Source organism: Aythya fuligula, chromosome Z, assembly GCF_009819795.1.
Source record: "Aythya fuligula isolate bAytFul2 chromosome Z, bAytFul2.pri, whole genome shotgun sequence".
Classification (NCBI taxonomy): domain Eukaryota; kingdom Metazoa; phylum Chordata; class Aves; order Anseriformes; family Anatidae; genus Aythya; species Aythya fuligula.
Genome location: NC_045593.1, coordinates 23,702,077 through 23,715,339, shown reverse-complemented (window position 1 = coordinate 23,715,339; position 13,263 = coordinate 23,702,077). Strand labels below are relative to the sequence as shown.

The 13,263-nt window shown below is 37.5% G+C and overlaps 1 protein-coding gene across 3 annotated transcripts in view; it reads right to left on the bottom strand.

The window, feature by feature from the left end:
• The window catches only part of MAST4 (microtubule associated serine/threonine kinase family member 4), a 200,719-nt gene that overhangs the window by 34,929 nt on the left and 152,527 nt on the right, over window positions 1-13,263 (bottom strand). For all 3 annotated transcript variants that reach the window (XM_032205667.1, XM_032205666.1, XM_032205668.1), the window contains 4 exons: window positions 12,396-12,497; window positions 6,933-7,065; window positions 2,575-2,642; window positions 101-186 (listed from right to left, as the gene is read on the bottom strand). In XM_032205667.1, coding sequence (XP_032061558.1) covers window positions 101-186; window positions 2,575-2,642; window positions 6,933-7,065; window positions 12,396-12,497 — 389 coding nt within the window. The remainder of the gene's footprint in view (window positions 1-100; window positions 187-2,574; window positions 2,643-6,932; window positions 7,066-12,395; window positions 12,498-13,263) is intronic.

Genomic DNA, 13,263 nt, shown 5'->3' with positions numbered 1-13,263 from the left:
AGTGCAAACAAACTCTCTTCCATAACTATCCCTGCAGAAATAATGGGAAGTTAGGCAAAAACGAAATGCGAAAGGGTTGTTATACTCAAAGATTACTCACCCATAAGCTCCATTACTAATCAGTTTAATTGTTTCAAAATCACTTTCCCGAGGTTTCCTCCGGAGTTGCAGTGAGGTATTAGAGGTCTTCAAAGTAACAGAGAAGAACACAGTTAGTACAGTATTTTATTTTACTTCCCCCCCCCAAAAAAAAAATAGGGAAAAATAAAAAACAAACCAAAGCATCAACTATCATGAGTCTGTCACATCCAGATGAACTGTCTGAAAGCTCTGGCCAGCTGACCACACAGCTGCTAAAATGAGGGACCTGAAAAGTTCTTGAGGCAAAGCTGTCTTTTCACCAAAAAGCTACCTGTTATATTGGAGCTGTCTGTCCCCTCACCTATGTACCAGGGTTACAGCAGATATGCATGATGGCTTCTGATAAAGGAGTTATGAGCAATTCTTATCTGGAGTTACACACTTCTGTGAATCCCACTAGGCACTCTCTGGCCACTGCCCTCCCATTTGAGTAAGTCTGATTTTATACCAGTACAGATTGGTAGTAACAGAAGTAGATGAGCTCTCGTTAATGCAAATATTTTGTACATTTCTAACTCATGTTAGGGCTGTGATACAATTTAGTACACAATTTAGTACTTTGTGGGAAGAGGGACAAATAAATATATGGAGGATAAAAATGCAATACTTTTACCATGACAGGGGTCACTTTCACCTACTTATATGCCAGAACATTTTCAAAATGGAGTTGTCTTGAATACTGTACAACCTTCTTTCTAGCTGTAATTTTAATGAATCTTGAAGATATAAGTGCAAGTTAGAAATGCAGGGTGTGAGGTGCATGTGTATGTGCAGATTCCCCAGTTCCTTATTCCAAACCCACAAGATCCTTATCATGATACTTCCCAAATCTCTAAAGAGTTCTGTGATCCCTATCTAGGTAGCTCAGTAACAGTTAAAGTTGAAAGTAGATCTGGTTGGAACACTTTCAATGAAATGGTTGCTAAAGAAACAGTTCAGTACAAGATTAGTGAATATGTTAATAGAATGAATTACGCAAGAGCAGAAAGAATTTATATTATATTACATTATTTAGGCTATGTGCCTGCCAGTACAGGATTCTCGCTAATTACATATTTATGATATTGAATGATTCGGTACTTTTAAGATATGCTTCCTGATGCTTTTCATGTGTCATTTTATCTTACATTTATTCCACAACCGCATTTGAGAAAATGTTTCTAGATATTCACCCCACACTCTTCTTTCCTGATATCATTCCACCACACCTCCTCCCCAGTTATGTATTCCTTTATTACACTGCACTATCTTTTATTTCTTCAACTTTGGAATTTGCATTTCCATGGTTCAAAAACTTTCAGAATTACAGTTTCAGTAGCTACTGCTAAGCCAGTTTGTACCTTCATATTCATCTCATAATTCAGAACTTCCCTTCAGCATTTTAGTTATCATTTCTATTTTTTTTCTCCAATTTGTCAATGTCCTTCCTCTAAACAGTGCTCAGGTCTAATACAGTGTTTTAAATGCAGAAAAATGAAAGCAGCAGAGTGAGAAACGCCCTTTACATTACAACTATGGAAGTCTTTGCAGATGGTATTTGGCCAGAAAATCATAAATCTTCTGAATATAATAGGACATTTAGGACAGGATGATGTCCTTCCCATAGCACATCAAAAGTAGCTTAACGGATACCCCATGGCTCTACTTTAAACTCTAGTAATATTTAAAAATGCCAGTAAAGTATTACTGAACTACCTATTGCTAGAACTACATTTAGTCTGTTGGCTGACGTCCAAGGTACAAATAATATCTTTTTAAAAGAATTTAAATTGACAGAATTTAAACCCACTGCAATAGCCAGCCCAATCACCTATTTTTTATTTTGAACAAGCATCTGACAAAATACTACTGTAAGTTATACATTATTGTAGTGAAATATTTTCAAACACCGATTCAAAAAAATAATGCAGCATCTTCCAGACTGCAAACTAACTTTATGAAACAGGTTATTTGCTAACATGCTCATTTCCTCCTCATGGCTTGACTGTACCTGTTCAGACTCTTAATTTGATCATTAGCTGCCTCTGCAAACAGACTGTCTTAAAACTGCTTTAAAACAATTTATTTCTAAGGAAAGGGTATAAAAATCTTTCTAAAAAGAAAATAATTACAATAAACAGAAATGAAAGAAGCAGTGGTGGAAACTGTAGTAAAACAGCCTTCACATGGTGATTACTGCAGCTTCATGGAAGCCAGATAACGCAACATCTAGGAATATAGGTAGAATGTTTTGTTCTGATATTTTTCATGATCCCTCTGTGCAGCGGTGAGCACCATGGTGCTCACCACTGCAATAGCATAAGGATTAGCTTCTGCTCCATTCAATCGATTTACACATACTAAGACAACAATATAAGACAGTGAGGGGTAACAACACATTTCTTTTTCCTTGCTCCAATTCAGCAAAAGTAGCATTGTAAGAGGAAAACTTACACTTATTGATTCATCCATTTCCAGAGTTTCTGCTGCCCCACTGTCACAGTTAGCTAGCTGAGCTATTTCTAGAAGCAAAGATTAGAATACAGTAAGTACAAATGAAGTACAAGAACTAAAATCTGAGAAATTACTTTTTTTCTGGAATCATTAGTAAACATGCTGTCCTATCTGTAGTTCTTGCCAAATAACTCTTAGGATGTCTCTAAGCATTTAGGGGATACATACCACATGGAAAAGGAAGACTTGCTATTCAATGTCTATGTAATCTTCAAACAGCCAAGTATCAATAAAAAACAATAGTGTTGTGACTGCTGAAATGTTGGAATTGTGTGGTCTATGTGCAATTTGAGCATTAAGGGAAAGACAGCAGTAACGTGCTAAAACTCATGAGAATTGTAGTGTACTAGGTGGGCATTAATAGTGTGCCCTATCCTTAATGTGCTGCTGAAAGCTTTGCAGTTGGAGCGATTCTTATAGTTCAGACAAGTACAGATTCCAAATGGTCTGCATAGTATACACAGAAATACTGATTGATATGCCTAACAAGCAGTTAAAAGCCTTTTTCTTCCTATAAGCTTATCATCTGTGGAGTCACTAACATAGACTAGTTCTCTAGGAAATGCTTACATTTTTCAGCTTTACCAAGTTTACCGAGTTGTTCCTGCCAATATTAGCCTATGGTGAAAAGTTCCTAAATCTATTCTGTACTCCAGTGGCACAAGAACTAAGAATTCCTCTGGGTAATAAAAGCTAAACAGGACAGCTGGTAGCTAAAAGACCCTGGGAAGCTTAGTATTACTTTAATCATATACATAGTTAATTATATACTCTTCAGAGCCAAAGATGCCCATTTTATCAGTTATATGACAGAGAAAACAACCTGAAACTTGAGAGATACGATTTTATTGTCAGTACTGTAAACTTATGAATGTGAAGAATAACTGAATATTCACATAGAATATCTAAACTGGGTTTTTCTACATAATAAGTGACTATTGCAAGTGAAATTCTAGGTAACAATCTGAACAACACTTAGTTTAATCATTAACTGCAAATTAACCATGCAGATGATTTTATTGTGCAACAGATTTAAGGAGTAACTTTCACATACAATTACTATACAAAACACTATTTTTTAAAGTGTAAGAATGAAAAGTACTTGAAATACAACTTAAGAAAATAAAGCCACAGATCTTTAGAGTCTATCAGAAGCTAGAAGTATACAAAAACACTAAGTATGTCAATGAACAATAAAAAAAAATCTCCAATGAGAATAAACATTTTAAAAATAGAGCCTAAGCTAAAACAATACAGGCCAAATTCCAAGTTAGAGAGGATTTTCCTGTCAAAACTCAGTTTCATGAACATGAGGGTTTTATAATAGAAGTGCTGATGAAACCTGTATACTATGGGTGATAACCAAGCATGCTAGAAAAATATACTTTGACAGCCTTCTCAACTGAAATTATTTTCAGAAATAGCAAATTAAAATGAGCCATTTTTAAACAGAACTTTTGCAAAATATCCATTATCTGAGAAATACATATTATTTGCAAACAGTAGGTAGTAATGGAATGGAACCAAGAGTCAGCTTTCAAAACACGGAGCCATGGAACCATTTTGCAATGCCTGAAGAGATTTTTAAAACTCATCTAAATACCATTAAACATCTGCCCTTTTTCTTTCATTGATTTAAACCATTTCTGAAGACTCATGATTCAAAAAGGTAAAGATGGTAATTTAAAAACCAGGGGGGAAAATTTCTCCCTGGGGAACTCTTCAGAAATGCAGCCACCAGTCTCTGATAAGTGATGAATCTGTTGTGGTATTGCTTTCACTACAGTATAAATTTATCTGGCATTATCTCCAAGTAATGCATGCATCATTTCACTCAAAGAAAGGATACTACAGCAATGGCAGCAAACAAAGGATGGAAGTAGGGAAGGGGCTGAAGCATTAGGCTGTTTTTCTCTGCAGAGGAGTGAAATCCCTTCCACAAACATTTACAAACACTGCAGGCATAATTGAACAGCTTATTTGGAAATACAATTCTGTGTATCAGGATAAGTGGATATCAAGTATATATAATAACATATAATATAATAATGCATAGTATATGCATTATTCAAGTATATATGTGTATATATACTTCATATATATACTTCAAGTATATATGTGTATATATATATACTTGAAGGATTTCTGACTCGTCTGCTTTTTAAATATTTTTTTTAAATTTTCCATTTTTGGATACAAGAAATTTAAAAGCTCTCTCAAGCAAATGATCTTCCTGCAATATTTTTATACTAATGAATACAGTGCTTCCAAATAATTCTCTCTGTACATGATTTACTCAAGGGCATAAACTCATAGTGCCATTCTTTTTATTTTTGCTTATGGGATGTCCTTTTATACAGAAGTACTAATTTAAAACTAAGATCATTCAGGAAGTCAAGGCACAGTGACTTGTACTGCTTTTAAACGTCACTGTTTCTGGGGAAACAGGAAAGCAGTAAAAGGAATCACATTGCCTGAATTATTTGATTACAGATCTACATACATGTTAACATTTAAAATGATATACAAAGTAATTTAATTACCCAAGTCTTCAATTGAATGATCAGTAACCCATATGTCATATACCTCTCAGTATTTACTGATAAACCATATAGCCCATTTTTCCCCACAGGAAAAAAAAAAAAAAAATCAATTATCCCAGAAAGTTTCAAATTTTAAGTAATATTCATCAATATTCAATTTATGAAATGCAATTATAGGATCTGTTCTAGATAAAGTACACTCACATAAAAATAAATACGCAGTGTGAGAAAATAGTATCCTTTACTTGTATGTAACCTTGTCTCCAGACTTCTGTCCCAAATAGGTTGCTTAAAATCGTTTGAAGACATCATAAAACTAACTTAGTGCCAGATTTCTAACTCTTGCTGAGGAACACTTCTAGCCAAGTGGACAGAAAGATTCAAACAGCAAGCTAAGGTTCACGTAACAGAATCGGGGCAGTAACACTAAGCTCTCAACCCACGAAACTCTATCTTGCAGACTTTATCAGTGAAGAATTTATGATTTGTCATTTTAGGCCAAACCACCACCTCACCAAATCCAGCAGACACCTATGTGTCTTGCAGAGAGTTAAGCTACTTCTTTGTCTATCCCAGTACTACATGACAGATACAAAATCACATTACATTAGATTTGGTTTTTTCCTGATCTGCCCTGCATCCTTCCTGAAGTCTGAATCCCTGCAAAAAGCAGTGACATTGCTTTAATCTACATCTAAGATTAAAAGCAGTATTTGGATGTTGTTGTTTTTTTTTTTTTTTCCTGTGAAGATAGGAAGAAGACTAATAATAGGCTCAACTTCTTTTACATATTTCAATACAATATGAATTGAATCAGATCTAACCAAATTCCTGACAGCACATGGCAGTGCTGAACTTCACAAACTGCTTAAGCTGAACAAAAAAAATATTTTTTTTTTTTACCATGTAATATCCTACTCCTTAGATTTAATGAAATGCAATCTTGCATCATAAGATTTTTTTTTTTAAAAAAGCCTGTCACATGTTATTACTATTGTTTTGTGTTATCAAGTCCTTCACTAGAGATCTTCCTTGTCCTGGGACATAACACAGAAGACAGCCAAAATGGCACTAGCTAGACCAATTTTCCATGATGACACTTCTGCTGGACTTTCTATCTACAAGACTAGCGCAGAATGCAACAAATCAATTTCCACTTTTCACCAGTGATAGAACTTGGTCTCAGAATGGAAGAGAGGATGGTCTGGTTAGGAGACAAGTAATTTTACTTTACCCAACACTGTCCTTAAAACAAGAATCAAACAATAAAAAATGTTTTGCAATTACAGTATCTCCACAGGAACCCAGTTTCCCCCTAGAGAAGTCCTCATGGACAATTAAGTTAATCAGGAAAGTAAATTTTCATGGTTTTAATAGAAGACATACTTTTCAGGGAGAGTAAGAAGTGGGAAGCTAGGGAAACTGAAAGGCAAGTAAAAGTTTAGTCCAGTGTCAGTTATTACCTATGGCTGGATAATAGTGGCTATCAAATTATACCTGTAAATTTTAACTGAAGTTAAAATAAGGAAGTTACACTGCAAGACTGGAAGAAGATGACTATAACTGAAACAATGTATTTGTGAATGATATTCATAGGGGAAAATCTCAGGTGGCTTTTTAATGCCTTTGAGCTTCTGAGAAAACTCAACGGATTAGAGAATGCTTGTTGTGCTAACATCTTTAGTATCACAACAAATAAATACCTTGAGAAAGAAGTATCTGGGCGTCTGTAGCTGGACAAAGAGGTGCACTTACCTTCTAGAGGATCTTTATTTAAGCCCAGCTGACTAATAATGTATCGAGGGATGTCTGTTTTAATGCCTTGCCCTTCTTTAGCATGGCCCTCTGCTGCTTCCAAAAGATAGTAAAACTCTTCAGGATCAAATTCCTGGAAGAAAAAAAAAAGTCATCATCATTCTCCTTGCAGAAATTGAAGCCTTAGAACCTAATATAACAATCTCCTTTTTTGTTTCTATTGCAAATATTTGTCATTTCCCTTATTAAAAAGAATACCTCATTACTCTTAATAGTAACCTATTATTCTACTACAATTCCAATACAATGTAATATGCTGTAAGCCATGAAATGTCATACCATTCTTTCAGAGCACTATTTTATTAATAGGAAGTTTTTTGCCCCCAAAACTTCCCACAACATTCAGTGAAATGACCCATAACCAACAATTCATTCAGTATTCATTCAGTGACAAGATCTCACACAAGACGACTTCATCTCCCTGCAGCTGCTTGCACACAAAAATCTACTACTGAACTATGTGTACTTTCTACATAAATGTAGTGTATCTGTACATTGCATATTAAAAATCTACTAAAGAAACTACATAAATATATTTCTTTCTGTTTTCACTTCTAAATGAAATTTTGAAATGTTTTACATCATTATATATGCACTGTACTTTATGGAAAATGCAACTAAATGTATCACTGACTTTAAAATGAAGACAAAATTCTAACTTGCAAAAAACAACATTTCAGCTTCATTCATCCAACTGATCCAAAACTAGAGAAGAATTTTGTGAATCAACTACATTACTACTGTAGTTTATCCCATGTGTAACAGGCAAGCCCCCAACGGTGAGAAAAAAATATTTACCATAATCCCTGCCTGTCCTCTAACTCGCTTGGAAATGAATTTATTTAACTACCTTAAGAGAATTTACAAATAGGGAAGGATTGAACAGAAAAAGGATGATTAATAAAAGGGTACTTTCCTTTTTTTTTTTTTTTTTTTTTTTTTAATTCAAAAAAGCCTTTCATTACCTTTCTCTATGAATTCAAAGCTTCTTTCATACAGCCTCTATATCCTTAAAGATGTTCTTCCCAACAATACATCACAACAGGAGCAATACTTAATACAGTAAGAGCCACTAAGATGTTTTCCAGTCAATGTGCTGGATTAACCTTGGCTAGCTGTCCGATGTCCACTAAGGCACTCTCTCACTTCTCAGCAGGATGAGGAGAAATAAAATGAAAAGCACTCATGGATTCAGAGGACAGGGAGATCACACACCAATTACCATCATGGGCAAAGCACTTGGCTTGGGAGAGATTCATTTAATTTATTGCCAACTCAAAACTGAGAAAAGCAGTGAGAAACAAATGCAAACTACAAACACCTGCCCCCTCTTTCTTACCAGACTCAACTTAAATCTCCATTCTTCTACCTCTTACCAGTTAACACAGTGCAGGGCAACAGCAAATGGGGGTCAGTCAGTAACACTTCATCTCTGCTGTTCCTTTCCCATGCTAATGCCCCTGCTCCCCATGGGGTCCCTCCCACGGGATGCCGTCCTTCCCAAATTGAGCCAGTGGGGTCTGCCCACAGGCAGCAGCTCTTCAAGACCTGCTCCCACACGGCTCCGTCCCATGGGGTCCATCCATCCCCCAGAAGCAAACTGCTCCAGCACGGGTCCCCCACGGGTGGGCGGCAGCTCCCCCCAGACCCCCTGCTCCTGCGTGGGCTCCTCTCCACGGGCTGCAGCTCCGGCCCGGGGCCTGCTCCTGCGGGGGCTCTCCATGGGCCGCAGCCTCCTCCAGGCCACATCCACCTGCTCCACCGGGGGCTCCTCCACCCATGGGGGGGCTGCAGCGTGGAGATCTGCTCCATGTGGGACCCATGGGCTGCAGGGGGACAGCCTGCTCCACCAGGGGCCTCTCCCTGCACAGCCCGCAGGGGAACTGCTGCTGCCTGCCTGCAGCACCTCCTGCCCTCTCACATTTTCTGGTTCTCTCACATTTTCTCACTCCTCCCTCTCACAACTGGTGTTTTTGTTTGTTGTTGTCTGCTTTTTCACTTTCTTAAATCTGCTTGGCTCTGACATAGGCAGCTGCTGGGCTCTTCTCACAGCAGCCACCCCTGCAGGCCCCCTGCTACCAAAGCCTTACCACATGAACACAATACGCAGTGATGAAACACTGGCACAACTAAACAGACTTTTGATAGAGCAAGTCAATTCTACCAAAAATTTCATTAGAAGCCAGGGAGGCAGCTGAGCTTGTTACCTTCCTTGATTATTTCTTCCACTGCCATAACTTCCTGGGGCTTTTGTCTGCCTGCTAGGTCACCAGACTCCTGCACTAGCTCCTTAGGCTACTCAGGATTTGGGAACTCAACATCCCAATCTGGAAGAGAAATTAACTTGAGAGATTACATATCGTGCTTTATTTTGGAAATATCCAAACCACTGCAGCTACCAGGAGGACTTGCAGTGTTTCTGAAGTGAAATGCCTATAGTATTTTCAGTCTCTTATAAGAAACAATTTATTTATTTATTTATTTATTTATTTATTTATTTATTTATTTTTCATGAAACTACTTACAGCATCTGCAGCCTTCTTCAATCGATTTACCACAAAACCATTAAATACCAAAACTCTCTTATTTAACTTAAGGTCTTTGGAGACTGCTAAACAGCCTAGAAACCTGAAATGTGTAACTAAGTATTACAGGCTGTTTTAGCCTTACTCTTTTCATTTGACATGCTGAATCTCTTATATGTTAGTCTCTGACACTGATGAACACGACAACGTGATGATACGCATGTAGACATAAGCTATTTGCCTTCATCACGAAAACAACTTCTCCTTACCAGCAGCAGTGGTAGGTGTATTTATGCAGTTTCTCCTCCACTTGTTAGTAAGTCAAGGTAATTTCAAAACAGATACCTTTAACCAGATAAATAAGTATGTGTAATGCATACACATACAAACATGTATACATCTAGATATATATGCAAATATTATAAACACAAAATTTATTTCCTTATCTTTACTTCTACCTTTGTGTTTCATTCTTCATGTACTGAAGTCACTGAAAATGGAAAAAAATCTTTCAACATTTGGCAGTAGCTCTTGGCACATGAAACTAAAAAAACCTTTATTTATATGATTTTTATATGATTAATGTGTAAATAAAAATAGGAACTCATATACCATAAATACCTGAGCTAAGATTGCCGTAAGAAAACCGACTGCATTACGGTACAGTACATGAAACTCTTCATGATAAAAACACTGGATTTATTTCCTGTAATGCTATGAACTTTCTTACAGAGGCTGAAATTTTCCATATCTAGTATCTATTTCAGACAGACCTTTTAAATATTAGCCAATATTATTCTAAGTTTTCTAGAGAGAAGCTGTGGAAAAATATTGTTTTTGCAAGAGTAAACAATTCCAGTGACCTTTATGGTGTAAGGCTTTAACATCTTGCATATGAAATGTGAATTTTGTGACCGTCTGCCTACATTTGTTCAAGCTACCTGCCTCTGGAAAAACATGCAATGCAGAGTTATGTTCCAGCTTAAATCTCTGTCTGAAGTAAGAACACTCCAAAGAAGCTGTACTGGCTTTCTCTGCCATTGCTGTTCTGAAAAGCTAAACAGCTGGAAGCAACTACACACCTGAACTGAGAGAGAGAGAGAGAGAGAGAGATCGAGACCTCTTTTCCTGGTCTGACAACACTGTCCCTTCCACTCACATCAGCAGGGCCAGCAAAGGGACCAACACAGGATGTAGAGCAGCTCCACTTCAAATGTAGTGTGCAAGAGGAAGTAGGCTGGGATAAAATCCCAGGAGTAGGAACTGGGGACTAAGTGAATGGAGATTTGGACAAGCTAACTATAAAACTTAATATTTAGGGAGAAAGAACTAGTGGGCAAATGGGTCATTAGGAAAGCATTTGAATTAGAATATAAGACTGGGAACAAGATCGGGTGAGAAGGAGGAGGGGAGCATCTGAAGGGAAGACAAAGTGCCACAAAGAATGCATGTAAGGACATTTTTGGATGTGCAATTATGAGGACATGGACCAGAGGGAAGCAAGACATTATAAGAAATTGGATAAAAGGCTGGAGAAGGATTATGTGAACCTTGAGAATGAAGCATGGAAGTGGATTCTAGATATGACTGAATAAGCATTTCAGGGGACAGGGTGAAGGCATAAAGCAAGCTTGGATTTGATAGTAGAGGCAACACATGCTAAGGTGCCCTCTTCTCTAGAACCTGACATTATTTTTTACATCTTTTATGTTCTGCTCCAGAGCACATACCGTATCTCAGATTTCTTCTGAACTGCAAGTCATGGACAAATTGCAGCTGGGAACACTGAGACATGGTATTTCCAAAACAAAACAGAGCCAGCTCTCAAAATGCCCATGGCTGAATGATCCAGGTTGTGGATTAACTGTGCCACAGATGAAGAAACACAGTGCAGAGCCAAGATCAGGTTGGAAAGACTGACTAGCTCAGATTCAGTGGCATGCAAATGCAATTATGACACTTTCAGGCATAACTTGAGTCTAGCAGCAGGTTAGCAGCTCCCACATACACAGAGTCTTGCCAGCCTCAAATAGCCGTGTGCAGTGTCAACACTGTGATCCTGGTATTGGCAAGCACAGCAGCTCAACAAAGTCAGCTCAGGCTTCCTGCCAGGCCTGTTGGAGTCAGGCTGGCTCTTACATGGTATTTGGGTGTCTACACCATCCTCCTGAGTACACTGTGTTCTGTGAGCATTTATTCCTTCCACTGAACAACTGAAGCACGTTGGCGCTGCGCGTAGGAGCAACTTCCCGCACCTGAGTCTCCTCAGCTCTCACAGCAGGGGCAGGCAAAGCAGACACACACCCAGGTGGCCTGGCACAAGCTAGCCCAGCCTGGCAACATTCATGCTATGCTCATGCATAAGTTAACTCTTCTGTTTCTCCTGGTCCCCAGAATAATTCAGGCTACCTGTGTGTCCAGACACCCTAACCCTTCCCCCCAGATTAGGTACTGCAGAGCTAACAACAAGCTGCTTATAGCTCTGGCAACTGTTCAGTGCAACAAAATGATGAAACTTGTAAGAACAACAACGGAAAAACCACGAAGCAACTATGATTCAAGAAAAGTCTTCCCAAGAGAACAGCAAAGTCTAACAAAACAACAGAAAAACCCAAGTGGTTTTAAACTAGAGCTTCCAAATTTATGAAAGAGATTTAATAACATAGTATTTGCAATAGTGGGGAGCCAAACACAACTGCAGGAGTTCCCTGTCAGTCTCATATTTCTGAAATAAAAGTAAAAAGGATCTCACCAACAATGAAGTCCTGCCCAGTTGTTTGACATTTCAGGAAGTGATTGTAAATGGCCTTGAATACTAATCCAAAAAATTTCCCAGAGTAACAAGTAAGAAAACCTACTTATAGTAGCATCACCTTACCAGGCATTCCAGTAAGCGAGCAGGACGAGCGATAACTATTAGGATTTTTCTGACCAATTGCTTAATATATGCCAGTTCTCCACTCTCCGACCGCTCCTGTGCCTAAAAATTGAACATAAAGGGAAAAATGAAACAAAACTTATTCAATGCACAACTTGGAAACATAATTGCAGGTTTTGAAGCAGGTACTTTAGACAAATGGTAAATCATTATCAAGATACCAATGGCAATGGTAAGGATAGCAACACTGTAATTTCAAACTGAAGGAATCCAATTTGTGCAATCATGTCACTGCAAAAATGAAGTAAAACTGCCTAAAAATGATACATCTGCATTTTTTAATTACGTACTTACTGTTATCAGTTTCACAAAAGGAAATACAATTCAATACATCATCCGTCTATACGTACTGTTGTACAAATAGTTGAGTTTTAGTTAACAGTTTTAGGATGAGATGAAAATTAACAAAAACAAAACAGGAGGCTATACCACTTCCTGGATATAGAGCCCACATACATGTATGTGCGAGAGGAAGATAATTTAAACTCGAGTTCTATGAAGGTGATGACAAAAAAGAATGCTGTAGAAAAAAATAGTTCTGAAAGGTTTAAAAGATACGCAAAATGGTTCTCTTAAACTTTCACCTCCAAGAAGAAAAGGTATAATCTGAGGATGCTAATAAATACAAAGAAGCCATATGATCCTCATTCTAACTAAAACATACCAATAGCCTTTCAAATATCAGAGTATTTCTTTGTTCTTAATAGTATAAACTGAAGTTTTCCTCATCTTTCTTATTCAAAATCACAAAAGGATTTGAAAGAAAACTAAGAATCTAACATTTTGAAAATGACTAATATGGCCATCT